This window comes from Oryx dammah, unplaced genomic scaffold, assembly GCF_014754425.2.
Source record: "Oryx dammah isolate SB20612 unplaced genomic scaffold, SCBI_Odam_1.1 HiC_scaffold_27, whole genome shotgun sequence".
NCBI classification, from domain to species: Eukaryota; Metazoa; Chordata; class Mammalia; order Artiodactyla; family Bovidae; genus Oryx; species Oryx dammah.
Window position 1 is genome coordinate 98,724,448 of NW_024070211.1, and position 26,488 is coordinate 98,750,935.

The 26,488-nt window shown below is 44.5% G+C and overlaps 1 protein-coding gene across 5 annotated transcripts in view; it reads left to right on the forward strand.

Moving 5' to 3' along the window:
• Nucleotides 1–26,488, forward strand: part of TANC1 (tetratricopeptide repeat, ankyrin repeat and coiled-coil containing 1) — a 242,270-nt gene that overhangs the window by 162,932 nt on the left and 52,850 nt on the right. For 2 of the 5 annotated variants that reach the window (XM_040229144.1, XM_040229147.1), the window contains 4 exons: nt 3,966–4,096; nt 5,121–5,307; nt 19,478–19,741; nt 25,520–25,621. In XM_040229144.1, the coding sequence (XP_040085078.1) occupies nt 3,966–4,096; nt 5,121–5,307; nt 19,478–19,741; nt 25,520–25,621 (684 nt within the window). Of the gene's footprint in view, nt 1–3,965; nt 4,097–5,120; nt 5,308–12,683; nt 12,902–19,477; nt 19,742–25,519; nt 25,622–26,488 lie in introns of those variants that run through there. The other 3 variants (XM_040229145.1, XM_040229146.1, XM_040229148.1) reach the window with 3 other exon arrangements.

A 26,488-nucleotide genomic window follows, 5' to 3' on the forward strand; every position in this document is an offset into this window, starting at 1 on the left:
GAAAGAATTTGTTGTTTTGAAGGGATAGTGAGTTCAGAAACAGTTAAATTAAGGCAGGAAAATTCTAAATATAAAAGTATTTTTAGGTAAGAGAAACACATGCACATTAAATATAAATAGGGAGCCACGGGCTTCCCTGGAGGCTCCTACAATAAAGTCTTCGCCTGCAGTGCAGGAGACCTGGGTTCGATCCCTGGGTAGGGAGATCCCCTGTAGGAGGGCATGGCAGCCCACTCCAGTATTCTTGCCTGGAGAATCCCAAGGACAGAGGAGCCTGAAAGGCTGCAGTCCACGGGGTTGCAAAGAGTCGGACATGGGTGAGCAGTCGACTAAGCACAGCACATGAAAACAGAAAGTGAAGTAACAATAGTGAGAAAGTGGGCTCCTCGTGTTAAATTTGGTAGAAATAATGATCACCTTTGATACAGTGTCTTATTTCAAAGATATTTGGTTTATTAGGTGTTTCTCATATTTGTTTTGAACTTCACAATCAAAAAGAAATGGATGATGGCCGCTTCCAAGATGAGGAAATTGAGGTTTGGAGAGGCTCACCCAGGAAGGAGTCCTTTCCTCTGAGCCTGTCGGGGGAAGGTAGAGGGGATGGTTATAAGGGGCACACACAGGTTTGAAGTTAGGATGGTGGTAACTGGGGAGACAGTCACTTTGTGGACTGTACCTGGATGTTGGTGCCCTAAATGTGATCCAGTAAGTGTGAATAGTTAGAAGGAGCCAGGCAGGGAGTGATTGAAGAAATCCCCTTTGCTTTTTTCCACATGATTATTCCACAGTGGTTTGAAAACAAGGATTGCCTGAGAACATTATTGGGAGGACAGTCACTGTCAGCTTACCTATGGGATCCTAGGGAGTATGAGGCTGATTACTCTCTCAGCTTCAGATACAGCCATCATAAATGTGTTGGATATTTATTGGGTTGACCAAAAAGTTTGTTTGGATTTTCCATAAGATGTTACAGAAAAACCTGAACAAATTTTTTGGCCAACCCAATAAATGTATGAGATAGCAGAGCATTGCTAAGAGATGAGGTCTTTCTTTCCAGTCCTCAGCCCATTTGTATTGGGTAAGGTAACCCATAATTGATGAGTGATTTAGTATTAACCACATGAATGGAAATAGACCCTGTAGAGTATCCCATTTGGGTTTTGGTGTGGAAGTCATTTTGGAATCGTTAGCTCAAAGAAAATTCTTTCTGACTGTTCAGATCTCAGTATTTGGTGACTGACTATGAAAGGAGAAATGCATTTCCATTTCAGAGTCACGTGTATCAGTGTGTGCTCCCAGGCAGGTCATCTTCCCCAGAATGGCACTGTCATACTTCACCCAGGAGTCCTTCTGCCAGAATGAAAAGTTCAGCAAGAGAGGGCCCTGTGCATTAGGGAAGGAAAGATGAAGACAGCTTGATGTGGATTAAGAAACTCAGACTGAAGGGGACTTCTGAGGAGAAGGTTGCTAGGATGACATTTTAATAGAAAGAGTAAGATGAAAAGACAGTTGGAAAGCTTTTGGAATTGCAGTGGCTTAATGGATGCCAAAACTTCAGTACAGAATGTCTGTTCATTCATCCCAAACCCGGGTAGCGTTTTGGAGCTTTGGTAACAACAAAGTTCAGGTTGAACAGTTGAGAGAAAAAGTTGACGAGTTTGGATGTCCTTTGTGTATCTGGGCAACTGCGACGGCCACGCTCCCCAGCTTGCCTGAAGGGGGATAGTTTGGATGACTAGTTGTCTTTGAATTTGTGTACACACACGCACGCACACGCACATGCACACACACACACTTAAACTGAAAACCTTGACAGTCTGGTGTGAATCTGCTATCCTAACCCGCCCCGCTGCAGGCCCTACATAGGATGCTGGTCTCACAGTTGACAGTTGTGGTCCTGTTTGTCAACAGAGTGGATTTTGTGGCAGCAGCTGCCAACTGGGAGTCACTTCTGGCTCTTTGCTCAGAGTGTTTCAAGTTGAACCAGAAGGTAGACATTCTGGGGCAAGTCACAATTGGGTCACAGTGCAGAGATTGTTTTGAAAAGAAAGGGGGGTGTGGAGTAGGGAAATGGCTGAGTTCTGGCCCCTCACCCACTTCTTTGCCTTTCCAGCTGCATCCTGTTCTCCCTCCAGTCCAGCTGCCACCTAAGATAAAGTGGCTGCCCTGCTAGAGCCTAAGGGCAAGGAGGGCGGCCCCGATCCTGTTCTGAAGTGGTCCAGCCCTTGGGTGTGCCTGGACTATGCTGCTTTGGTTGGGTTCCTGCTTTCCTTTCACCAGTGCCCATGTATCTTAAGAGTCAAAATGTGGTTGGAGATCTGTGGTGGGAAGGAATCTTCTGTAGGGTGGCTTTCAGGGTGTGGTTGGGCCGCCCTGGGGTGGCTCCCTTACCCCTGTCATTGGCTTGGGGCCACTGCTCTTTCATGTTAAGAGTTTATCGCAAATGATCCAGAAACATCAGGGCCCTTTCAACCCACAACAATCAAGTCTTGGTTAATTTTACCCCTGCGGTATGCTACAGTGACTGAAAAACATCCAGGCTGGGAAACAGCTGTTCTCACCCTGAACATTGGGAGCTTTTGAGAGCAGGCAAGCGCGGGGGGTACTTTTCCTTCCTTGAGGATACAACTAATTTAACTTCCCTTGTAGCTACCATCCTGCAAGCATGACTTAGCAAAACTGATAATGTGGGTGAGAATAATAAAGATGGTCTTTCTCAGCTCTGCTTATATTGTCTTTTGTATTTTCTTACAAAAGGCAAAGTTAGCATTGAACTTTGGTGATGATACTGTATGTCAAAGGTAATATCTCAGATTTTAGTTTTCCTCATTTTATGTTTCTGTAATCTATTACCCATTGTCTGCAGATTTCCACATCCAGGGAACGTTGGTTCATGAATGTATGGATCTAGGTACCTAAACAATTAACAAAAAACAACAAACCATGAAGATGAATGACTGTTACAGGTTGCTTGTTGTTCTTAAGTTCTAACTGTGTAAGCACAGTTGCTTTATACATTATTTTGTTCCCTGATGGAAGCTGGGCTGGCTTAAAACTGTAAGAGAGGTGTTGGAATGAAGTGAATATCATCTTGTCGACCATCATTAAGTTCCCTTAGAGTTTGGATACAAGATTAACCTACAGCTCAACACTTAAATCCAACAATAAAATTCTCTTACCCATCGTGCACAAAGCACTATGACCAACCTTAAGGAGACCAGAGGAAGGCATGGCTTCCAGACATGCCCTGTGACTGCCAGGTGGAACATGCTTCCAGCCTGACTATGGAGTGTGCTGAAAGCACATCCACGTTTTCTACGTCTCCTCATGGACAGCAGGGTGTACTCCTGGGTCCTGTCTCTTGGGACATGGTTTACTGGGACTTCAGATCTTTGTTTCAGCATGGATCCCTGATGACTGACCCTTGGGTTTGAATCCTGGTTTTGACTTGCACTCCTAAGGAGTGTGCACAGATTGACATGGTTGTGCCCCTGCCTTGCTTAATGAGAGCCTGCATTTCAGTCCCCCCCCCCCCCCAGCGTCCAAGTGACTCTGCCAGCATGCCACTTGGGTTTTCCTTTATTTCAGCCTTCTGTGGGCATTGGACACACGGTGCCCTTCAAGAATAAGAGGAAGAGCAGGCCTTTTCTGCCTTTGGTGTCTCAGGTACCCATTTCTCATGACTTGGAAATAGGACTTGCTATCAGATAATGATACTGTGCCTTTGGATTCGGGTCAACAGTTTCACCATGTGCATTTGGTTTTTCCCTTTCACTGTTTTCTTAACCTGTCACAGTCTCTTAATTAGAATGTATTGCTAGGGGACAGGCAGCCCACTGTCAAACTTTGTGCATTTTATAAAATACACAAAAGCACCAGACAAGCAACTGTAATGCCAAGTCCTCCAGATGCGATACTGAAATTCCCGAGAGGGATGTCTTCATTGTTTTCTTTCTTTGTTCCAGAAGCAAAGGCCGATAATGAACCGAGCTGTTCGCCGGCAGCTCAAGAACTGTTGACAAGGCTGGGATTTTTACTGGGAGAAGGGATCCCAAGTGCCACACATATAACCATTGAAGAAAAAAATGAAACCATGGTAATGCCCGAGGAAGATACTGCATGTCATATCTGCTCGGAGGATGAGTGACGGCATAATCCTCTTGCCTCCTCCCCGAGTGGGGAAGTTGTTGTTCAGACCAGATGAGTCTGGGCCATTGTGTATTGAAATTCATTTCAACAGTTTGTTTGTGAACCTTTGTAGTAGGGAGTGGGGAGAAGCAGAGGGTGCAGACCTTACAAAAATGTCCACATTAACCTTTTGGTCACCACCCAGACAAGAGTAACTGAATTGAAGTGGCCGAGAGAATTCCTTAGGAATGATACTACTTTTATCTTTATAGCACCATTCTTTTCATCCAGCTGCTTTGGTATGCACTTTCCTGTGCTTTTTTTTTTTTATTGGTTGAGACTTTGGAGGGTCAGTGGGGTGAGGAAAAGATTTATAGGAGATGAATGGAAACAAAATAAAATAAGATCAAAAGGTTCATCTTTGGAAGAGCACTCCCCTTCCTAGGGAAGTGTAGCCTGCCACATCCGAGATGAGAAGTGTACTTCTGAATAGCAATGAGAGGCCGGAGCCTCTGCCCCTTCGAGGGTCTCTGCGAGGGTGTCGGGCGTTGATTGAGATCGCAGTGGCCACCAGTCTCCTTCCCTGGATCTCAGAGCCCGTAAATCTTCCAAAAATTGAATCAGGTTGTGGTGCTCGTGATACATTACAAAAACAGAGTTACCAGATATTCCACACAGAGGTCAAAGAACCCATTTGTCTTCTGCAGAGTTTAAATGAAAGGAAGTCTGCCCGTTTGCTGTTTCTGCTTTACAAATATTCATTCCCACTAAATTATTTCCAAGACTGCCCTCTTAAGAAAAAAGATCACAGGGAGGCAAACAGAACTAGGGAGATTTCTCTTTTAAATTTTGGAAGACCAGATATATTAAGATCCCTGGATTGTAAAAAAGAAAACCTGTTTTCCATTTTCCTGTTTGTTTTTAATGCTAAAACCATGAAGCTACAAAGGGGTGTGTAGACGTGCTAACTCCTCCTTCCGTTCATCTTGCAGTGCACAGCTCTGAGCCAAGGCATCAGCCCTTGCTCCACTCTTACAAGCAGCACCGCCTCTCCTAGCACCGATAGCCCCTGCTCAACATTGAATAGCTGTGTCAGCAAGACGGCAGCCAACAAAAGTCCCTGTGAGACCATTAGCAGCCCTAGTTCCACCCTGGAAAGCAAGGACAGTGGAATTATAGGTAAGACGCTCACTGCTCGGTCACGTGACGGCTCCATGCATTTCAGCCAGAGCATTCACCAGGCTCTTCTTAAGAGGGTTTTAGCGTGTGCGGTCTGTGAAGGTCAGCCTGCCCGGACTACCCTGTCCTTTGCAGATAGCACTTCCACGGCCAGCTGAGCGGTTGAAACATTGGCTTTTATATTCCTTCGTGTTTGTTTGATAACCGTGGACTCATGTGGCAAAAAAATTTTCCACATTAGGTCTGGCCTATGACATTAAAAATATCTTCCCTTGTCACTAATCCACTTGATGGGTATTGGGTCTCTATAGGACACACCACAGGACAATAAAGTCCCTGCATATTGAGAAGTCTTCCCAGCCAGATCTCAAGGTCACTTATCTTCCCACTTATGCCTCCCACTTATGCCTATGTATTTGTTCTTCAGTTTCTTCTAATGGCATCTTGCCACTGTCTGGAGGCCTGGAGTTTTTAAGTCTGCCCCCCGCCCCCCCGCCACACCCACACCCACACCCATGCCTGCAAAGTACATGTGGATGTGCTGAGCTGATTGGAGTCCAGAGTATAGTCCTGACTCTTAGGCTGGTTGGCTAGGTGACGTGAATGTTTAATTGAGTTCTTTGCATACTTCTTTTAAGGAAATTGTAAGTAAGGCTTCTGATGAGTTCAGTAGTTTCTTAGTCCCAGGTGCACAATAGAATCAACCAGGGAATTTAAGAGCCCTTGTTTTTACCTCCCATCCCAGAAGGAATGTGTTTGCATTTCTACAGGTGGGCTGGGGTGGCTGTGTGTCCTGGTCTACAGCCTGGTGCCATCTGGGTGGGCTGTTCCGGCTTCCCATGCTCTCAGGCCATGCTGCTGTCTGACACTGGTGCCCTCCGGCAGCTCAGCCCTTTCCCTGCTGCTGAGTGATGCACATGTTTTTGAGGGATATTTTATGTTTTATTATTGGAAGGAACCCCACTTCCTTCCACGTTAATAGGTAACCAAATGCAGTGACATTTGAGCTCTTTGTTTTCTTCAGTCACCTGCAATTTCTTTCATGTGTAATTTGAAAAACCAAACTGCAGGTTCATCCAGTTTGTATTTTGGAGATTGCCTCAGAAAATATGTGAGATACCTGGACTGGGTTATGAAGTTCTTGGTGTTGCCCCCTTAACAGCTCTTGTGAGGGGCCCCGCAGCAAGAGGAAGGCAAGCCTGTTGCCTCAGTTTTCTCTTGAATCAGGATTTTCAATGGGTTTTTGTTTCATTTTTAATTGTCTCATTGAGATATAATTTCCATGCCACAGTATTCATCCGTTTAAACCTTTGAGTGGCTTGTGTTTATTCAGAATTGTGCAACCATCACCACAATTTGATTTTGGAATATTTTTACCACTTCAAAAAGGAACTCTGTACTCTTAGAAGTCACACCTCATTTCCCTGCATACACCAGACCTACTCACTGGGTCATCTACTTTCTGTCTCTGCAGACTAGCTTGTTCTGGAAGTTTCATGTGACTGATTTTTGTAGCAGTTCTGAATTCTCTTCACTCCACTTCAAGCCCTTCCAGTGAGCTTATTCTTCCAATTTCCTTTTCTCTTTTAACTCTGCTTCCCCATCTGCTATTTTGTCTAACAAATTTTTCCCAGCGTTACTACTGTTTTCATGTCCCATCTGTCTCTGAAGTGTCCACCACTGATGGATCTCTGGTATTGATTCTGTGATAGCCAGATGACTTTCTTTACAGTGTTCTTAGCTCTTCTGCAATACCCTTTCCTCCTCAGAGTTTGTTTTCTTTCAGGAAATTGGCCAGTGCTGCTGCTGCTGCTGCTGCTAAGTCGCTTCAGTCTACAGATCTTTTAAAAAATTATTTATTTTTGACTGCGCTGGGTCTTCATTGCTACACATAGGCTTTCTCTCGTTGCGACAGCTGGGGGCTGCTGTTTATTGTGGTGTGCAGGCTTCTCCCTGTAGTGGTTTCTCTTGTCACGGCGCATAGGCTCTGGGCTCACAGGCTTTCATAGTTGCCGCACACAGGGAGCTGCGACTCGCAGGCTCTAAAGCACAGGATCGGTAGTTGTGGTGCATGGGTTTAGTTGCTTCACAGCATGTGGAATCTTCCCAGACCAGAGATTGAACCTGCTTTCTCTGCATTGGCAGGCGGATTCTTATCCAGTGCACCTCCAGAGAAGTCCTAGTTTTTTATTTTTATTTTTTTTTAATAGCTTTTTTCTCTTCATTCTGTGTTGTGGCATTGACGCCGCAGCCTCTGGTTATGACCAAGCCAGTTTCTTGTTTTGACAGAAGACTTTTCAATGAGAGAAAACGACCCACGTTCATTCTCTGCCTCTTTCTCTTTCTCATTAAGAGATATTGCTGCAGTTTTAAAGGTGTCCTAAAGAGGGAAAAGTTGCTGGTTTGTTTTTTGTATTATCATTGAATGATTGAATTGCAGGAATATGAAGGCTCTCAATTAGTACTTGATTTAATATAGTCCCTGCTGAACCCAGAATGGTTAGTGCCTTTATAATATGCTGTCCATATACCTCAATATTTTCAGTTTACTTATTCTTGTTTTGTTATTTACTGTCATCTCCAGTATTTTGGCCTAGAGAGTTCCATGGACCATACAATCCATGGAGTCACAAAGAGTTGGATACAACTGAGCGACTTTCACTTTCCACATGGTTAGGGGGTCTCATCTATCTTATTCCCACTATCTCCTGGGCTCCTAGCATGGTGTTAGGAATGAGAATTAAGGAAAGAGAATTATGGCTACTCTCAAGTTTCACTGAAGGAGGGAACGGTTCGTTGGTTTCTAAAGAAGCTGTGTGGGATTCCCATTCCCAGTCAGCGTCATCAAGCCTTTTCATGCCATCTGCACTGTAAGTTGTGTCTTGTCGTTAAGCAACTCATTTCGTATCACTGAGGATGTCTTTAATTCCTTGACTCAAGTCAACATGTTCTCTTAACTCAGCTGAACATGAAAAATGGTGACAATTGAGATGAAAGTGGGAGGAAGTGGGAGCTGGTGCCTAAGTCCTTCTTTCAGAGGAGACGCCCTTCTCCGGGAGTTTGTGCTTCCTGCCTGGTTCCCTGAGCTCCTTTAGGAAGCCAGGGCTGTAGGTGGCTGAGAGGGAGAGACGCTGTGCTGGTGACAAGGTTCCTCTGTCCTCTGTCCTTCCGACCTGCAGAATTAGATCCTGTTGCCAGGGACACATTGGACACAGGTGTGACAGGGAGAAGGGGAAAAAACCTTTCCTCTCCAGCCGACCTAGCCACAGCTCTTTGAAAAGGTGGGCGTGGTTGGGCCAGAGGAGGAAAGAGCTTCCTCCTGAATTGATAACAGGGTGTTCAGGTTCTGTCGCCTCTCTGGGAGCAGGCATCTGTGACTCAGTTGTGGTTTGGTGATTGCTCGTGGTGGAGCGTGAAGAACTTGTCTGTCTTTATAAGGTGTAGCCTGGGAATGACAACCTTTTGGGCACCTTAACTGTTCAACAGAGTGAAATATTCAAGAACACAGTGGGCAGAGATGAAGGCGAGATATCTTGGCTTCCTGCTTTGGGAGGCCCGGCAGCTGCTTGTCAAACAGGCTGGATAAGATTCATGTTCCAAGTTACACAGGGCCCGGAGAAGGGCGGAAGAGGCTTTCCACTTAATCTTCCATTTGAAGTTGTTTAAGACTCGTCAACCTATGGAGCTCAGGCTAGAATAGCGAAGGCTTGGGGGTGGGCTGGCGTAAAGGGTGCGCAGCTGTCATGGCATTCCAAACTTTGCGGAAGTTGTAGGCTCCCATCCAGGGCTCAGACCTGAGTTCCATGTATAGTGTTAGCACAGTTTATTTAGAGGAAACTTCTAACAGTGCTAAGCCATCCTTAAAAATTCCCAAACCTCCCCCTCATTTAACCCAACTTCAGTCATGCTGATACTATTCAGTGTAAATATTTTTGACCAACAGATGCTGTGAAGGGAAACTTGTGTTCCCACATGCCCAGACAGCCTTCTCAGGCCGCCACAGGGTGCCCGGCCTGGGTTCTGTTTCTACTGGTTTTGATACATTGCAGATGAAGCGAATTTCTTTTTGGAACTGCTCAGTAGGAGAAAGGGCAAGCTAATGACCAGTAGAGGAATTTATTGGACCCCTTCCCGTCTCTTGGAAAAGCCCCTGATGCTGGGAAAGATTGAGGGCAGGAGGAGAAGGGGATGACAGAGGACGAGATGGTTGGATGGCGTCATCGACTCAATGGACATGAGTTTGAGTGAACTCCAGGAGATTGTTGAAGAACAGGGAAGCCTGGCATGTTGCAGTCCATGGGGTCGCAAAGAGTCAGACAACTTAGTGGCTTAACAGCAACAACATCTCTGGTCTCTTAGAGCCCCTGGAGAAGGAAATGGCAACCCCCTCCAGTATTCTTGCCTGGGAAATCTCATGGACAGAGGAGCCTGGCGGGCTGTAGTCCATGTTTGCAAAAGAGGCGGACATGACTTAGCAACTAAACAGCAGCAAACTGGAGGCCAAGGCTTAGCAGAGCCCTCCCCACCTCCCGTTCCACCTTCATTGTGTTGTGTAGTTTCACTTTATCCTATTTCAGGACCTCCAGGTTCTCCCAACATAAACTTCTTTAGGAGCTTAATAATTCTGTCATATAGAAATACTGTCTAAGCTAGATGAGATTAACTGAATTCCCTACAATATCTTTTTTTTGTCCCTAAGGTAAAATTCCTTATTCTTAACATATTAAAATTATTGACATTGCCTAGAAGTTAGTGTCTGATTTTCAAATCTGCAATGTGAGAACCTCTAAATGTGTCACCAGCTGTACTCATTCACTTGAAGCAGCTTTTCAATTACTAGCTTTGAAAGGGAAGACTTTATAAAGAAGTTGCTTTTAAAGGTATTTCCTCCATGACTGTAAGAACATTTTTTTCTTAGTGACACTCTCTTGAATATAACTGGCTTCCAACTGTTACAAATGGAAAGTCATAAACTATGAACCCCAGCTTAGAAGAAAGTGAGGCGTGGGCTGACCTTGGGGATATTGCAGGCTTGATTCCAATCTGCCGTGGCAGAGTGAGTGTCGCAATAAAGCAAGTCACAGAACTCTTTTTGGTTTCATGATGAGTGTAAACGTTGTTGACTCCGTACTGTAGCATTTTACTTAAGAAAAGGTACATACTTTTATTAAAAGATACCTTATTCTTAAAAAATGCTGACCATCACCTGTGCCTTCAGCGAGTTGTTATCTTTTTTGCTGGTAGAGGGTTTGAAATATTTTGAGTTACCAAAATGTGATCCAGAGATATGAAGTGAGCACATGCTGTTGGAAAAATGGCATGCTTGGATTTACTCAATGCAGGGTTACCACACAGCTTCAATTTGAAAAACACCAGTTTCTGCAAAGTCCAGGAAAGCATAATATGCCTGTATATGTATTCATTCGAATCTGTGTAAAAACCCATCTGATTTTAAAAAGTCACTGAAAATAATGACTTAAAGCACTATTTGCTTTAAAGATATTCTTTGATTTTTATGTATGTTCATATGATCAGTATTTTATGTTTGTATTTATTTCAAAGAAATGGGCTATTTCAAAAGAAAGAGGATGGATATTGGATGAAGAGAAAGACACAAAACTCAGTTTTCCTAACAAGATTTAAAATGTTAATAAATCCTTCCTATCGATTAATGATAGAGGTGCTCAGGAGAAGGATTTCCAGGTAGCAGTTTAAAGCATTCTGGCAGAGAGAGAGGCCTTTAGAAGTTAACCATTCCTTCCATTTGCTTTCTCTGCCATCTGCTTCTACCTGCTGACACTTATAATCTCCAGATGACTTTGGTGGCATGTTGGATTTGTTGAGAGCTGGTGTTAGAACAGCCCCATGAAGGTAGGGGAGAGGACGGCATCCCACGTGGAAGATGGCCTGACCTTGTATCTTACCTCTCACCCCACCATCTCCCCACCTCCTCCTGCCCTGCTCCCCGACAACTGAGCCACCACATTCCACCAGGCCAGATAGCTTTCAGGATGATTAAGTGCTCAGAATTTGAAAAGAGTGAAGCAAGAACTCAGACTCTGCCTTTCCCTTTCTTTAGGGGGTGAGGGAGGAAGCTTACATTTGTTCGCCCCCTGCTCACTTTGAAGTGGGGAGGCAGGTATACATTTAGGCAGGGGAATATCTTCACAGAAACATTGCTCCTACACAAGTGGCTTGTGGTGAAATACCAACACTTGATTACGATCCTGCTGATCCTTGCTAGAGTTTGATAATATTTGTTTTTCTGCCCAGTTGCTTAGAACATAAAGAAAAGTGACTGTGGGCTGACTTTTCTCTTCCTGCATCTCTCTTCTCTGCTCTCCTAGGCTTGTAAAATGAAAGTAGTGCCAGAGGAAGCGTTAGACCTTTCATTTCCTGAACTTTGGGCCCCAGGGGAGGTGATCAGATGCAGAAGGAGGCGCACAAAGAGGAATTAATTGTACTTTATTTTCATTTTTAACTTGTTGTAAATCCTGCCCTTTTGATTTTATGCTAATACTGCTTTGTTGACACCTGTATTGCCCTGCTTGCTACTAAATTGAAATGCTTTGAAATTGATTTGGTAATAACTATTTAGAGTGTTTCAGATCTGTGTTAATATTCATTTTGCTACACTGCCTGCAATTTAAAAAATCATCCTTAATTATAGAAGCTCTTTAATCCCTTGGGTGAAGGAGGAGAATTTGCCTTTACATATATTATTCAGTAAGGCACTTAATGGGAAAGAAGTCCTTGGTGGTGATGTTAATCAACAAAGCACCCACTGTGCTTGTATTCAGACCATGGTTGGAGTTTCCAGGCTGTTTTGTCTGAAGCATTTATGGGCACCAGCTGCATACCAGGAGCACATTTGTTGAGTACTGGGACGATAGAGATAGTTACAGTATCTGCTTTAAAACTTGTCTCGCTGTGGAAGGAGAGAATGGTCTCCTACCGTTGAAGACTTGGGCAAGTTGTCAACTGCTGGAAAGGGTGTAAGACATGGCAGTGCCCTGCAAGGGAAGGTGTTTCCCGTGGATCATACCAACCACTAATAGTGAGTGCCTTCTGCTCTTTCCTGGAAGAGTCTGGAACTCTGTGGAGTCAGTGGACTAAATCAGAAGTCCCGTTGTCTAGGCCTTCGGGGCTGAGGGTCTGTGTAGCTATACTAGTACACAGTGATGTGTGCTATTGCCGAAAAACTTCATGTTGTTCGAGTCTGCAGGCTTCTTTCTGGAGGCTGCTGCCCGCCCTTTCAGACAGAGTCTGGAGCCAGTGGGCGAGGCTGAGGCTGGCCGGTGTGGCCTGCCCGCCCTCCCCTGCGCCCTGCCCCAGCTGCCCCTTCAGGTGTCTCTGCCTCAGAGGCCGGCTGAGCACTGCTGGGGCCACATGGCTGGGACTCGAGTCCCGGCCTAGCTGCCTGGCACAGCAGAGCGCCTTGTGCAACGTGGTGGGCGCTGAGCCGGAGATTTGGAGCAGGGACCTGCCTGTCACAGGACCCTTGGCGGTTCCATAGGGCTTTCCAGAGGAGCCTCGTGCTGCTGTCCAGGCAGAGTGGCGGGAGGAGAAGCCAGAAAGACCCGTGGAGCCAGAGGTAACTCAGGGCCCCCTCCCTGCATCCTGCCAGGTGAGCACACATCAGCCCGAGTGCCTTCACTGGAAGCTGTGCCTGCCAGGCTGCGGGGGTTGAGAACGTCACCCAGGCGGACGAGCCTCAGACTTTGTTCCTGTGGTTTGTTAGTGTGTGGGCGGGGCGGAGGGAGAAGCACTGGCTGGCATTTCTGGGAGGTTTTTCCTACAGGCTGGGTTCATCCTTGCAGTCTTCCCCAGTGTCTCCTGGGGAGATCCAGTGTGTGGCCTGGCAGCCTGAGCGTGCGAGGTGTGAGTGCACAGCAGAGGAGGGCAAGCTGCTGTTGGGTCCAGAGCACCAGGGAGTGGGCATGTGGCTTCTTGGACCTGTCATCTTGATCTTTCCCTGGTCTTGATCTCGGTTAGATGGTGTTCCCCTCCCAGAGTTGCTGGTGATCTTCATCCGGTTGGGTCCAAGAAGGCGGTGTCTGCACTAGCTGGATTTTTTATTCACTTCTTCTCTTCTCTGACTTTCATAAGCAACCACTCACTTTCTTTTTTGTTTGATCTTTAATTCACTGGTCCCTTATTTTAACTGTTAAACTCTTCCTCTCAACCATTAAACTGGATATAGAAGGAGAAAGATGTTAGTCTGGGTTTTGTTAGTGGTATTTTATTTTTCTTCAGTTGAATGGGGGAGGACAGCATTCTCATGATATAGGAGGCACCTGACGTGTGCCCTGCTATCTGAGTTTTCTCCACCACCTACGGAGAAACAAAGGGCTCTCTTCCTAGACCCCTGGCTTTGAAAATGGAGAATGGAGGACAATCTATGGGATGCTTAAATTTTTTTTTTCAATTTGGGGGTGTTTAAAAATCTTTTCAAAATGTATGTTTTTGTATATGTTTCATATTATAATTTAGTATAGTCCGTGAACATAATTTATAAATACGTGTATGAGGGATGTGTGCACAAGTTTTTTTAATCCTGTGATTGGAACAGTGTAGAGCATCATTCTGGAGCCCAAAGAGTCTTCAGGTGTTTCAGGGCTTTCTTGCCCATGGGACTGTTAGAAGTACTGAGTGAGATATGACGGAGGTTTAGAATAGGGCCTGTGTACCGTGAGCACTATTATAATATTCACGTTAGCCACTATTGTTGTTCTTATTTCCTAGGGTTGCTTATTTATTTATATTCCATTCCTCCGTAGTGGATTTGAAATGCTCATAGGCAGTTACTAAATCAAGATTTTTCTTTTTCAAAGAAGGTATGGGTGGAGGAGGGCTTCCCTGGTGACTCAGCAGTAAACAATTCTCCTGCCAAGGCAAGAGATGCAGGTTTCAATCCCTGTGTCTGGAAGATCCCCTGGAGGAGGAAGGAGATGGCAACCCACTCCAGTATTCTTGCCTGGAGAATCCCATGGACAGAGGAGCCTGGTGGGCTACAGTCCACGGGGTTGCAAAGAATGGGACACAATTTAGCGATTAAACAACAACCGCAACATGAGTTGAGGGAAAAGTGAGAGAAAAGATGAAGTCAGGAGTCAGGGTGATAAGATTTTATTAATTTTGCTTTAAAGTGTGCAGAAAGTTTTACTCAGGACTTGTAGCCAGTGTAAAGAGAGAAACACAAACATACAAGATTATGTCTGGAAGGTAAAGACAAAAATGTGCCCATTCCTAGAAGTGGACCCAGAGAGATAGCCTCTTGTGGGTCCTTAAAAAGTTGAGAAGCCAGAGTTTGAACCCATGCCCCTTACATGTTTCACCTCTTGTCTTTTCCAGAGCTCAGAGAGAGGATTCAACTCTGCCTATGCATACGTTTGATTCCAATGGCCCTTAGTTCCTAAACAATTCTGGACTGATGCCATAGTCAGATTATTTCCTGGTGTTCTTTTAAACCTACAACTTGATTTAGATCCCACCAAACTGCTTTTTGGACCCTGAACTTTACTGTTTATTTTTTTTTAATTCTATTTTAAGTGAACATTAATATAGAACCTTCAATAGGCAAAGAGGGGATGAGGGGAAGGTTGGGAAGGAGAAGGAGAGAATTGCTTTATTGCAGTGCCATGTAGAGCACAATGATTAATGACTGAGTAGGTCCCTGTCTCTGCTTCCCCCACCTTCTAGGCAGCCTCCCAGCCTCCCTGACTCTCCCTCCTGGCTCCCTCATGACTGGCCTTTTTCCACTAGCCGCTGCCCGGGGGCTATTTTTAACAAGGCAGGTTTCAGGAACTGCAAAATACTTTTTAGCCACAAATACTTCTTTTTGAAAATCTATTTATTTATTTTAATTGGAGGCTAATTACTTTACAGCCACTGATACTTTTACAGAACTCCTTTTACGTGATGAGAACTGTGCAAGGCAAAGGGAGTTTTCATACACACTGCATGTGCAGTCAGAAGGTAATGGAAATACCACTAACTTGTGTATGTGTGAGTTTGGTTAGTTTTCCCCCAGTGTGTCTCCATATCTGTAAAGTAGTGTTGATGGTTCTCAGCCTTTCCACGTCTTCTCATATGTCATGGTGATCATGTATGTGTCTTACCATGATTTGAAAGTGCTTTGGATGTGGTACAGCCGTGTACATGAGTGAAAAGTGAAAGTGAAGTCGCTCAATCGTGTCCGACTCTTTCTGACCCCATGGACAGAGGAGCCTGCACCAGGCTCCTCTGTCCATGGGATTTTCCAGGCAAGAGTACTGGAGTGGGTTGCCATTTCCTTCTCCAGGGAATCTTCCCGACCCAGGGATCGAACCCAGGTCTCCCACATTGTAGACAGACGCTTCACCATCTGAGCCACTAGGGAAGGTCTGGGTAAATGTGCTGTTACTTCTGAGGAAGATGACCCACTGTCCTTACCTAAAGGGAGTTTTCAGGTTACATGTAGAGTTAGGAGTAGTATCACATGTGAGTAAATGAGCAAACCTAATTTAATACTAACTTACAAGGCACAGCCTAACCTCGTAGCTTGATAAAACATAACGCCTAGTAAGTCACTCGTTTTACAGAATCCTGCCTATTTGCAGAGTGACTGAGACCCAGCCTGAGTGATGATGAAAGTGAAGTGAAAGTGGCAAGACTTAATTAATGAACACTGGCATCTATGCTGAGCTTCCCTGGTGGCTCAGATGGTAAAGAATCTGCCTGCAATACAGGAGGATCTGGGTTCAGTCCCTGGGTCAGGAAGATCCCCTGCAGAAGAACATGGCAACCCGCTCCAGCGTTCTTGCCTGGAGAGTTCCACGGACAGAGGAGCCTGGCGGCGATGGGGTTGCAAAGAGTTGGGCTCAACTGAGTGGCTAACACTTTCACTTTCTTGGCATCTGTACTGGTTGAAGGAACAAGATGATAGAATTTTTCAGTTGTTAAGGGGCTTTTCAAGATTATCTAGGCTCTGGAAAATGTCAAATAGCCCTTATTTTTCAGTCTTTTATTTTAATCATCATATTTAGGGTATTGCCCTGTGTGGTCAACTTGAGGGTGACTGTGTTAATTTAATCAGGAGTATATTCCTGTTAGTCTGGAAGAATAGGTATTTTTGAGTAGCAGGTCATTTAAGAACTGCTTTCCCTTTCTTGGAGGCTGTGGAGTGGTCCTATTTGCTGTGCTTCTTAGGTTGGATGGGGAAACTGGGGCCTTTGTCTGTCTCCCCCACCCCCTCCCGGATCTAGTTCAGTGCTTCATCATATCTAAATCAAGATGAAAGTTCACTGCCTAGGCTTTCAGCTGGCAGCCTGACCTGGGATCCCAGGGAAGAAGGCTGTGAAGTGGGGCAGTCTTAGTGGAGCGTCTTTGCGGGAGGGGCCTGGCTTCAGAGTGTCTCACCTGCCTGCCTTTCACCAGGGGTGAAGGTGGATGCTGGAATGCATCTCTTAGGTGAACTTCATAAGGGTGGTGGGAGAGTCTCCTACTTACAAACATAAAGTTATATAATATTCTCCTTTTGAAATTGCGGCCCCATCTAGGACCTCTCTTCCCAGCTGCTGTTCCTGCAGCTGGGAGCCTTCCTCCTCCTCACCCACCGCCCCTCGCCCCCCGCCCTTCCCTCCCTCTCCCTGACCTGAATGATGCCACTTGTCAGGGCCTGGGCACTTGTGGCCGAGCTGACAGCACTGGGTCTTCAGCCTGTCCCTGCAGTCCACGAGCCCTGGCCAGACTGTCCCTGCCTGGCTGCCGCTGGGGCCCCTGAAGTCCTGCTTCCACTGCTGTCATTTGTAACAAGAAGTAAGGAGTCCCTGTTCCCACTGCTTAAGGTCTGGGATAGAGGTTTGATTCAGAAGTGCATGGCACTCAGGGAGAGCAAATGAAGAAGAACGTCACTTGGACCTTGTTTTTTCATCTTAAGAATATGATCCCTCAAATAAGACAACCACAACCTAAAACCAGATCAGTCACCCCCACCCTGGAACTGTAACTTAGAGGTTGGGGTTTTCTTGGAACCCAGCTAATTACAACATGCCTGTGGGAAAAGCATTTTGAGTCCTGAGCATTGGACTTCTAATGAAAGTTTGTGACACAATCATAGCTTATTAAGAGATTATCATTAGTAACTAATGATGATTGAGGCAATAATCTCATTAATAAATTAAGGTAATCTTATGAAACCCTCAGCACAATCCCTGGTATACAGTAAACTTCAGTAGATACTAGCTACTGTTATTACGAGCACCACCTGCTTTTTTAGGATGGAAAGAGTCACACTTAATAAACGGATGTTCATATGAATGGCCTATTTAAAAAACACGTACAATGAAGACTGATTGATTCCAAACAGATGGAGAAACTAGTAGTAATCCTGCTAGAATACTTAGAAATGCTAGGAGTCCCCAAAAGGTGTGACGGGCTCATCCCAAATCAGCTTACACTTTGGTTAGAGACTAAATGCCCACAATCCTGAACCAGCAACAGTGAGAGTAAATGTCCTTTCTCTGTAATTTGAGCTCATCCATTGAATAAGCAAACATTTACTGAGCACTGAGTATGTTGGACTGCAAGGAGATCCAACCAGCCCATTCTAAAAGGAGATCAGCCCTGGGATTTCTTTGGAAGGAATGATGCTAAAGCTGAAACTCCAGTCCTTTGGCCACCTCATGCGAAGAGTTGACTCATTGGAAAAGACTCTGATGCTGGGAGGGATTGGGGGCAGGAGGAAAAGGGAACGACAGAGGATGAGATGGCTGGATGGCATCACTGATTCGATGGACGTGAGTCTGAGTGACCTCCGGGAGTTGGTGATGGACAGGGAGGCCTGGTGTGCTGCGATTCATGGCGTTGCAAAGAGTTGGACACGACTAAGCGACTGAACTGAACTGAGTATGGGCCAGGCCCTGTTCTGTTCAGAAAAGGAAGGGATCAGCTAATGGTAAATCCTCTAAGGAGGCTTCAGCACATAGGAGGGATTTTTAAAGAAGGAGTGAGCAGTGGATGATAAGTCCAGGAGCAAAGACAGTTTTAAAATTGTGATAGGATACCCTGCAGTCAGATCACAGGAGGAAATTGTTTTGTCTTTACTTCTAAACCATAAAGAGCATTGTAAAAATAAAACTGCTTCAGACCCTTTGATCCCAGATAACAGACTCTGTTGGAGCTAATTCACCAGCCTGCTGATAAAGCGTGTATGTTGATGAAGCAGCTTAATCCAGGCGTCTGGGTCCTGAATACACTCACCCAGTGTGCTCCCATTGAAGTCTTGCAGTTAAGGGCCTGGGCCGCTGGGATCCCAGTAGAGATCAGGGGACCTGGCCTCTGTTCTCAAGGACACAAGCCAGTGTTGGACCCGTGGCGGGACCTGTGTTTGCAAGTGGATCGCATATGGCTCAGTATCTTTAAGTCGGAAGTGGCTGTTTGTAGATTTATAGAGTGAATGTTGCCCTATTTTTCCTTTTTTGCCAAGATGCTTTTCCATCCTGGTTTTCTTGGAAGAGGTTAAATATTAATTCTGCCATCAAGTATCCCTTCCCATGCTTATGTATTCCTGTCCCTGGTTTCCTCAAGGTTTCCATCCTAGGCTGCTAAAGGATTAAAGTCAAGTCGGCCTCTCTGGATGTCTTAAACAGATGTTATAATGTTTTAAGTCTAAGGATTAAATGTCTGTCTGACTTTATCATTGGATTTTGTTTTATAGATTTTCCTCCTACATCTTTCCTGCATTAACCATTGTACTGCCCTGCCCCTTCTCTCTGAGCACAATGTTACTAATTTGGGAAAAATACTTAAAGGTTCAAAGGAATTTAATGAGATTTGAATTCTTTTGTGAGCAATTCATCTTTGTTAAAAGGCAGGATATATAATTTCCAAACTACATAGATTTACTGTTAGCTCTCAGATACTTTTAGACAGTTTTTTCATTATCTTCTTATCAGAGTTTTCTTTTCCCTCCCCTGTAGAATGATTTAGCAGTTTATTTCCCCTGATAAGCAACATTCTTCTAACTTACCAAAATACGCTGTATGAAACATAGTTTGATAACAATCTGCATAGATGAGAAAACCATTGATCATGGGGATGGTGTGTGTGTGTCCGTGTGTCTGTGTGAGCTCTCAAGAGCCCCAGCTATTCCTGGCTTCCTTCAAAGTATTTTGGTCTCTCATTTCAGCCACAATTACAAGTTCATCGGAAAATGATGACCGGAGTGGCTCCAGTTTGGAATGGAATAAGGACGGAAGCCTAAGGTTAGGGGTACAGAAGGGAGTGCTCCATGACCGCAGGGCAGATAATTGCTCCCCAGTGGCAGAAGAGGAGCCCCCTGGGCCAGCGGAGAGCGTGCTGCCCAAAGCCGAAGCCTCAGTTGGAGATGGTCCGGTCCCTTATTCTCAGAGCTCCAGCTCGCTAATAATGCCACGGCCCAACTCAGTTGCAGGTAAGGCCACGCCTCTCCCTGGAAGGGTGACCTCGCTGGGTCTGAGGTGCCCACTGCTCACTTTCTTCATGTAGGAATCTAATCCAGACACAAGCCACCCTTGTGATAATGGGTCAGGCACTTAACTTTTGCAGGCCTTACTGTATCCATCTGTAAGCATGAGGGTATACCCATATGTAAACATAAAGCTGCATTTAATGGTCATTAAGTGACCTTTCCCCTCTAGAATTCTTTAAATCTAATACTTAGACTATATGGCTCTTTGTATATGAGAGAAGAAAGGACCAAAAATTCTGTCCTTGTTTTATTTTTTTTTTAGTTGAAGGATAATGCTTTACATAATTTTGTTATTTTCTGTCAGATTATTTTAAGCCTGAGTTAATGCAGGATTTACAGCTTAATCAAGGGAAATCATTGTTTAGAATGAGTTTGTTAATATCAGCTCAAAGAATTTCTTTTTTTGTGCCATTCCCCTGAATTTTCATTACAATTTACTTTTAATTTTTAATTGGAGGATAATTGCTTTGCAATGTTGTGTTGGTTTCTGCTGTACAATGTGAATCAGCCAAATGTACGTGTATATCCCCTCCCTCTTGAACCTCCCTTCCACCCACCCCTCAAAAGAGTTTCTAATCCAGCTTTCAAACTAATTTTCTATAGTTGAGGCTCATCATCTAGATGGGAGATCCAGTTTTGTATAATTCAGTTATAAGGGAGCTCACGGTTTAAAACATGAGCAGCAGAAAAGCAAGTTCTCTCTCAAGGAAATGGAAACAGGCCAGACAGTCATGTCTCAGCAAGATGGGGCAGCTGGAGCTGAGAAGAGAATGTGAAAGGGGTGACTGGTGCTGGCTGACTGGTCAGTGGGTGCTAGTTCACAGTGGGCGGGGAAGGGAACCCTACATCTCAGCTGCTGTGCCTGCTGCAAGGTCCCAAATTTCTAAACTTGGTGCTCTTCTGTTGAATTTAGAAGAGGAACTTGTTTTGATCATTGTTTGTTACCAATGAGATGCTTACGATTTCTCCTCTGCCAAGGCCTGGACCCAGGATCTCTCTTCCCACATCAAAGGGTTTCTCTGTGACTCTGTACTGCTCCTTTGGGCTGGGCCAGGCTACTCTGGTTGTCGTTGGATGTGTTTTACCGTGGAACTCTGAAGTGGCTGATAAATATACAGTCCTAATGGAAGAATTCTGAGACACAACTCTTAATTCACTTTCAAAGCAAGTAAAATGGCCTTGTTTCAGAAGAGGGATTCGGTGTGCCTGCCAGAAGGAAGTACGGAGAGCTTTATGTGTATTGAATGTATTGAACAATGGTTCTTCCAGAAGGCAGTGTGTCCTCCCACCACCGTTTCACCATCTACGGCCTAATATGTTGCATCCATGGCATTTTAGACCCTTTTTACCTGGATATGATGAAAGGTTCATTTGTGTTATCCCAGGACTTCATAGCTATATTGACTTCAACAAAATGGCAGACTTGTATTCAATTTAATGCAGCTATTTTAAAATTAGGAAACACATTAATAAATTAATTTAACAGTGTTAAAAGGACCCCTTTCGGGTTATGTTTTCTGCTTGATGTTCTTTTGTGTGGTTTCCTGCCACGTGAAGTGACAGTGGGTGTGAGCTGAGCATTTCCAGGAGACTGCAGTGATTATAGAACAGGGCTTTCTGATTTCTGCTGTGGTCATTCATTAGCTTCTACGGATGCACTTGAACTGGACCTCCTGTGGAATTGGGAGGGTTTTACCTCTGGGCTTGAGCAGTGACTGCTTAGCCTAATGGGTTTGCTCATTTCTCCCACGTTGCATATTTTATAAACTAAAAGCATATTTTGGAAGGAAATAGGAAAGTGCCTTACATTATAGTGTCTGCTAACAAGCTAGGAGTCTGGTAGATTCTTCATTGCCTACCCTTTTACCCCGAAAGCTGAACTTCAGTTAGGTGGGAATGGTGGACCTCCCCTGGTGGTCTAGTGGCTAAGACTCTTCACTTCCAGTGCAGAGGGGCTGGGTTCCATTCCTGTTCAGGAAACTAGATCTCTCAAACTACAACGAAGAGTTCTCATGCCAAAAAGATCCCTTATGCTGCAACTTAAGATTTGGTGCAGCCAAATAAGTAAATTTTTTTTTAAAGAGGGAATGGCAAGATTTTTCAAGTATCATTGAAAAGAATAAAAGACTCATGTTATGGACTATATGCAGTGCTGTTTATCTAGGGATTAGAAGGCAGGTTGCTACAAACAGGCTGTAGGCAACACTCGGTGGTGGACTGAAGTAAGGTGGGAAGGACCGTAGACTGAAATCTCTTGAAAGTGTTTGCATGTCAAGATCCATGTAAACACAGAGAAACTGCCATTTGATAGGAAAGGTGTTTTGGTATGTGAAACAGAATAAGGACTAAGCAAAGGAAAGAAAGGTGATGCCAGCTTCCCCAAGGGACATAGTTTCCCTAGGGGGTGAGGATATGGAAACAAGTTCCAAAGGCTGCCTGCCTTTACTGTCACTAAGCCTGTTACAGAGAACTGGAGCTGTTGCTTCATTCTTAACTGTCTCATACAGTGGAATTTTTTGGTCAAAGGTTATAAAAGTAAGTTGGCTAGGTTTGGTGATTGTTTTGCTATACAGAGATTTTCTTTGGCAAAGCATTTGTTGAAGTGGAATTGATTTAGAAAGCTGCAGTCTGGTTGTTATTGTATATGCCACATCAAAATACATAACACAGACAGTTTATTCCTTCATTAAAAAGCAGAATGAGAAGCCTTTAAAATGATATCTTGGATAATCCAGAAGTTGCATAATTGAGCTCTACCTTTTTGGACTACTGTTTTTTTTTTCTTTTGTCTTTTGAAATACTTTCTAAGTGAATCACAGAACACTGTTTAGTTTAGGAAACCAACAAGCAGAATTACCAGCCACTTTTCTTGAGTCTCTAACTGGTAATTGCCTTGGACTTAATAGCACTTACCTTTGATAGGTTAATCCATGGTGTTTTAATAGAGGTTCCCTTTGCTCAGCTTAGACAAGTCTCCCTCTGCTTCTCCATCTACCCGTTCCACTCCCACCTCCTTTCCCCACCACAAAACCCTCTTTCCTGCAGCATCTTAAAATGTACTTCTCACCCAGATGTTAGACACAATGTATGTATGCCATGGGTATATAATTAATTTAATTGTAGAGGTATTAGCAGTAGATTTATTGCAGCATGAAATTATTGCTTTCCCTCTGATTTTTCTGGGCCCTGAATAGTTCAGGCTTTTGAAAGCATTCATTATTTAAATACCAGAAGTGAGCTAATTTTCGTAGCATCTGAGAATTCCTAGGAGTGTGTGAAAGGACAGCGTGCTGTTGTCCTAGGGTGTCGCCTGGGCGTGTGTGTGAACACCTGCAGCGGCACAGCTGCTCCCCTCCCGTCACTCTCAGTGGCTGTGATGACACTTTATAAAGTGGAGGGAGCCAGCAGCCGGTGGCTTGCAGCTCTGATGAGCAGTGGTCCATTTCAAAGCAACATGTTCATGTTTAGCATAGACCTCTGGAGTTGCTGGGCCGCTCTGTTCCCTACTTTGGAACTGAAACTGTAGTCGCTGAAAATCTGCAAAGAGGTATTTGAAACCTCCTATCTCCTGCCTCTGTGTCAGACTTGGGCTTTTTTGCAGTCCTTTAGCTGAAGCGCTCTTTATAGTCTCTTCTTAAACCTTCAGTTGTCAAAAAGTTCTGAACTGAATGTCATGTTTTAAGGGGTCAGGATGAGAAGGTAAGCGGGAAGCCTTTGGAGGTTATAGGCGTCTCTGTGCCCTCTGGGGCTGAGGCAGCAGGTCAGACAGTCTAGGCTACAGTCTAGGCTCTCCTGGCTCTGAACCGAACCAGCTTGTGGCCAGAATGTAGCTGGGGTTACTCGTTCTGTCTCAGACATGTAGGTGTGTTCACAAGGAGGTGTGCCGAAGAGTGGTCATTTGCAGAGCCCTGAGTCAGAGTCCCAGGTCCCAGGTGGGAGCCTGGAAATGCGTTCTAAGCAGTGTGACTGTAGGGAGTCAGGATGATGGGTATGGTCCCGCTGGCCATCTGGGGAGTTTCCCGTGCCCTGGTTGTGAAGGACCTGGAGAGAAGCTGGATGTTGCCTTGGAGTCCCAAACCGTAGGCTCACTTGGAAGTCCTGCATAGGAAATTAGCTGTATCCTTCTAAGAGGAAAGATTTGTGTGGAGGAGTATTGACGTACTGTGTGCAGCACGTGTGAACAGGCTGTGGATATGCACTGAAGAAGCGTCAGTGTGTGCTGCCCTAGAGTCGAGCTGTCTGAGGTTTCTCCGTGGCCTGGGACATTGAGCAGGGCGTGTGGTCAGCTGGCCTCTGGAGACTGCAGCAGAGTGGATGCACTGGCACAGAGCCAGGCCATGAGCCGCCCACGTGCCTGCTGAGTGGAGGAGTGAGAGGAGCCACTGCCAAAAGTGCCGAAGAAAAGGACCGAGGCTTTAGGAGGGGCAGTAGGAAGGGCCCAGATCAGGCAGGTGGTGCTGGCTGGTGGTCGGCTGCTATATCCGAGCCCATGGAGTAGCCAGAGGGTCTTCAGCAAGCAGATGGCCCAGCTTGACATCTGTCCTTCGAAATTCAGTCACACTGACGATCTCACCGCTCTTAGAAGCTTTAGCCTTGGAAATAGGAACTCCCTCTCCCTCATCCTGGAGAAGGAAATGGCAACCCACTCCAGTACTCTTGCCTGGAAAATTCCGTGGATGGAGGAGCCTGGTAGGCTTCAGTCCATGGGGTCACAGAGTCGGACATGACTGAGCGACTTTACTTTTCTTACTTTCTCTCCCTCATCGTTCCCCCTCAAGTGATGTCTGTATCTTTGTAAGATAATCATATGTCTAGGATCATCATTATTTTTATAATGGACTCCTTAACCCCCAAACCAGATTGGGTTTGATTTTATGTAGGTTTTTCTCATTGTGACCTAGAACATATATATATATATATATATATATATAAATAGGAGAAGGTTCCTTTTTTAAGATGGAAACATGAACTGTGTATTTGCTTTAAAAATTTGCTAAGATGTAACAAAATTATTTTGTACCGATTATTTTTTATAATTCACCTTATGTGTGCTTGATAGATCCGTAAAACTTTTTTAACAGTTAACTGTGTGCCATGACTCTTATTTGATCAGAGGAAAATGTGATTACTTATTTTTAGAATTGAAAAATTACATAAACATAATATAGTGTAATATACAATCTATAATGTATACATAAAAATTTGAAGCTTTCTGATAAACTCCACTTGGTTACTTTTACTGCCAAGAGCTGACTTTTAGGGTTCTGAGCCCTGAGGAATTGTCCATGCAGAATGTGCTCACCTAGTTAGCAAAGCTGGAATTCTAGTGACAGTGTAAGACTCTCTCGAGCTGCAGAGATGAAAAGTCACTGTGCTCTGTGTTTGCAGTCAGTACTGAAGCTTTACTGAGTTTCACTTGATTCAGGTTTCTTCATAAAAATTTTTGGTGAGGTCTGTCTCTTTCCTGGAGTAATGGACATTCTGGCAACCGTATCAACATGACTTTGGCTCAAGAATGAGGAGCTCTTGGTTTTGTCCACTTCTCAATTAGCAACACTGACAGAAAAATTAATGGGGGCAGGCAAACAAAACCAAAATCAGTCTGAGGTAAATTTTGTTGAAAGCCTGAAATGAATGGCTTTGTAATTTATAATTTTTCATAGTTTGGGTATGATATTAAACTCAGCTTTGAAGAGACTAAACTTCAGTTTAATATTACAGCAACGAGCTCAACCAAATTGGAAGACCTGAGTTATTTGGACGGACAGAGAAATGCTCCCCTTCGGACATCAATTAGGTTACCGTGGCACAATACAGCTGGAGGTAGGGCACAGGAAGTTAAAGGTATTTATTTATCTTTGCATCTGCTGTGATTATGGCTGTGATGAGCTCATTCACTAAACATGGAAAGTCTGTGGTAACCAGCATTCAAGCCAGCTGTTTTTAAAACATGATATGAAGTGTATGTGTGCAAGAAGTTTATATCTCTAAGGTGTGCTAGGAAACCATCCTTAAGAGTTTTGGAGCCTCTTCCTTACGTTATGTAATTAACTTGCTTCTGGAGTTGAAAAATTATTCTGCAATATGTTATTTTGAAGCGAAGGGTCATTTTATACTCAGGGATTGTTTAACACTCTCTAGAGTTTTTGGTCACCAACAAAGAATCAGCTTTGTTACAGTTTCTTAGGCTCTGGGGGCCACCTCCTGCTTCTGGCTGAAGTGCACAGTTGAGTGGCCAAAAATCTCACAATAAGGGTCAAAGTACCACCACACTGCGATAAGAGCTGGGACACTGTCTTCAAGGGAAATGCATTTCTGTGTTTTCCTATAGAAGTGGAAGAAACAGGTCTTAAGTGCTATTTCAGATAAACTGATGAGACATCATCTGGCCCCTTCATCACTTTCTCTAATCCTCTGTGTATCTATCTTGAGTCATGTGAATAACTTAGAAGTATGAAAGGGCTAGAGTCATTTTAATAGGACCCTTTGTAAGACCAATAATGTATGATAAATGAGGTATTAGGAAGTATTATCAGAGAAGGCGATGGCACTTGACTCCAGTACTCTTGCCTGGAAAATCCCATGGAGGGAGGGGCCTGGTGGGCTGTAGTCCATGGGGTCGTGAAGAGTCAGACACGGCTGAGCAACTTCACTTTCACTTTTCACTTTCATGCATTGGAGAAGGAAATG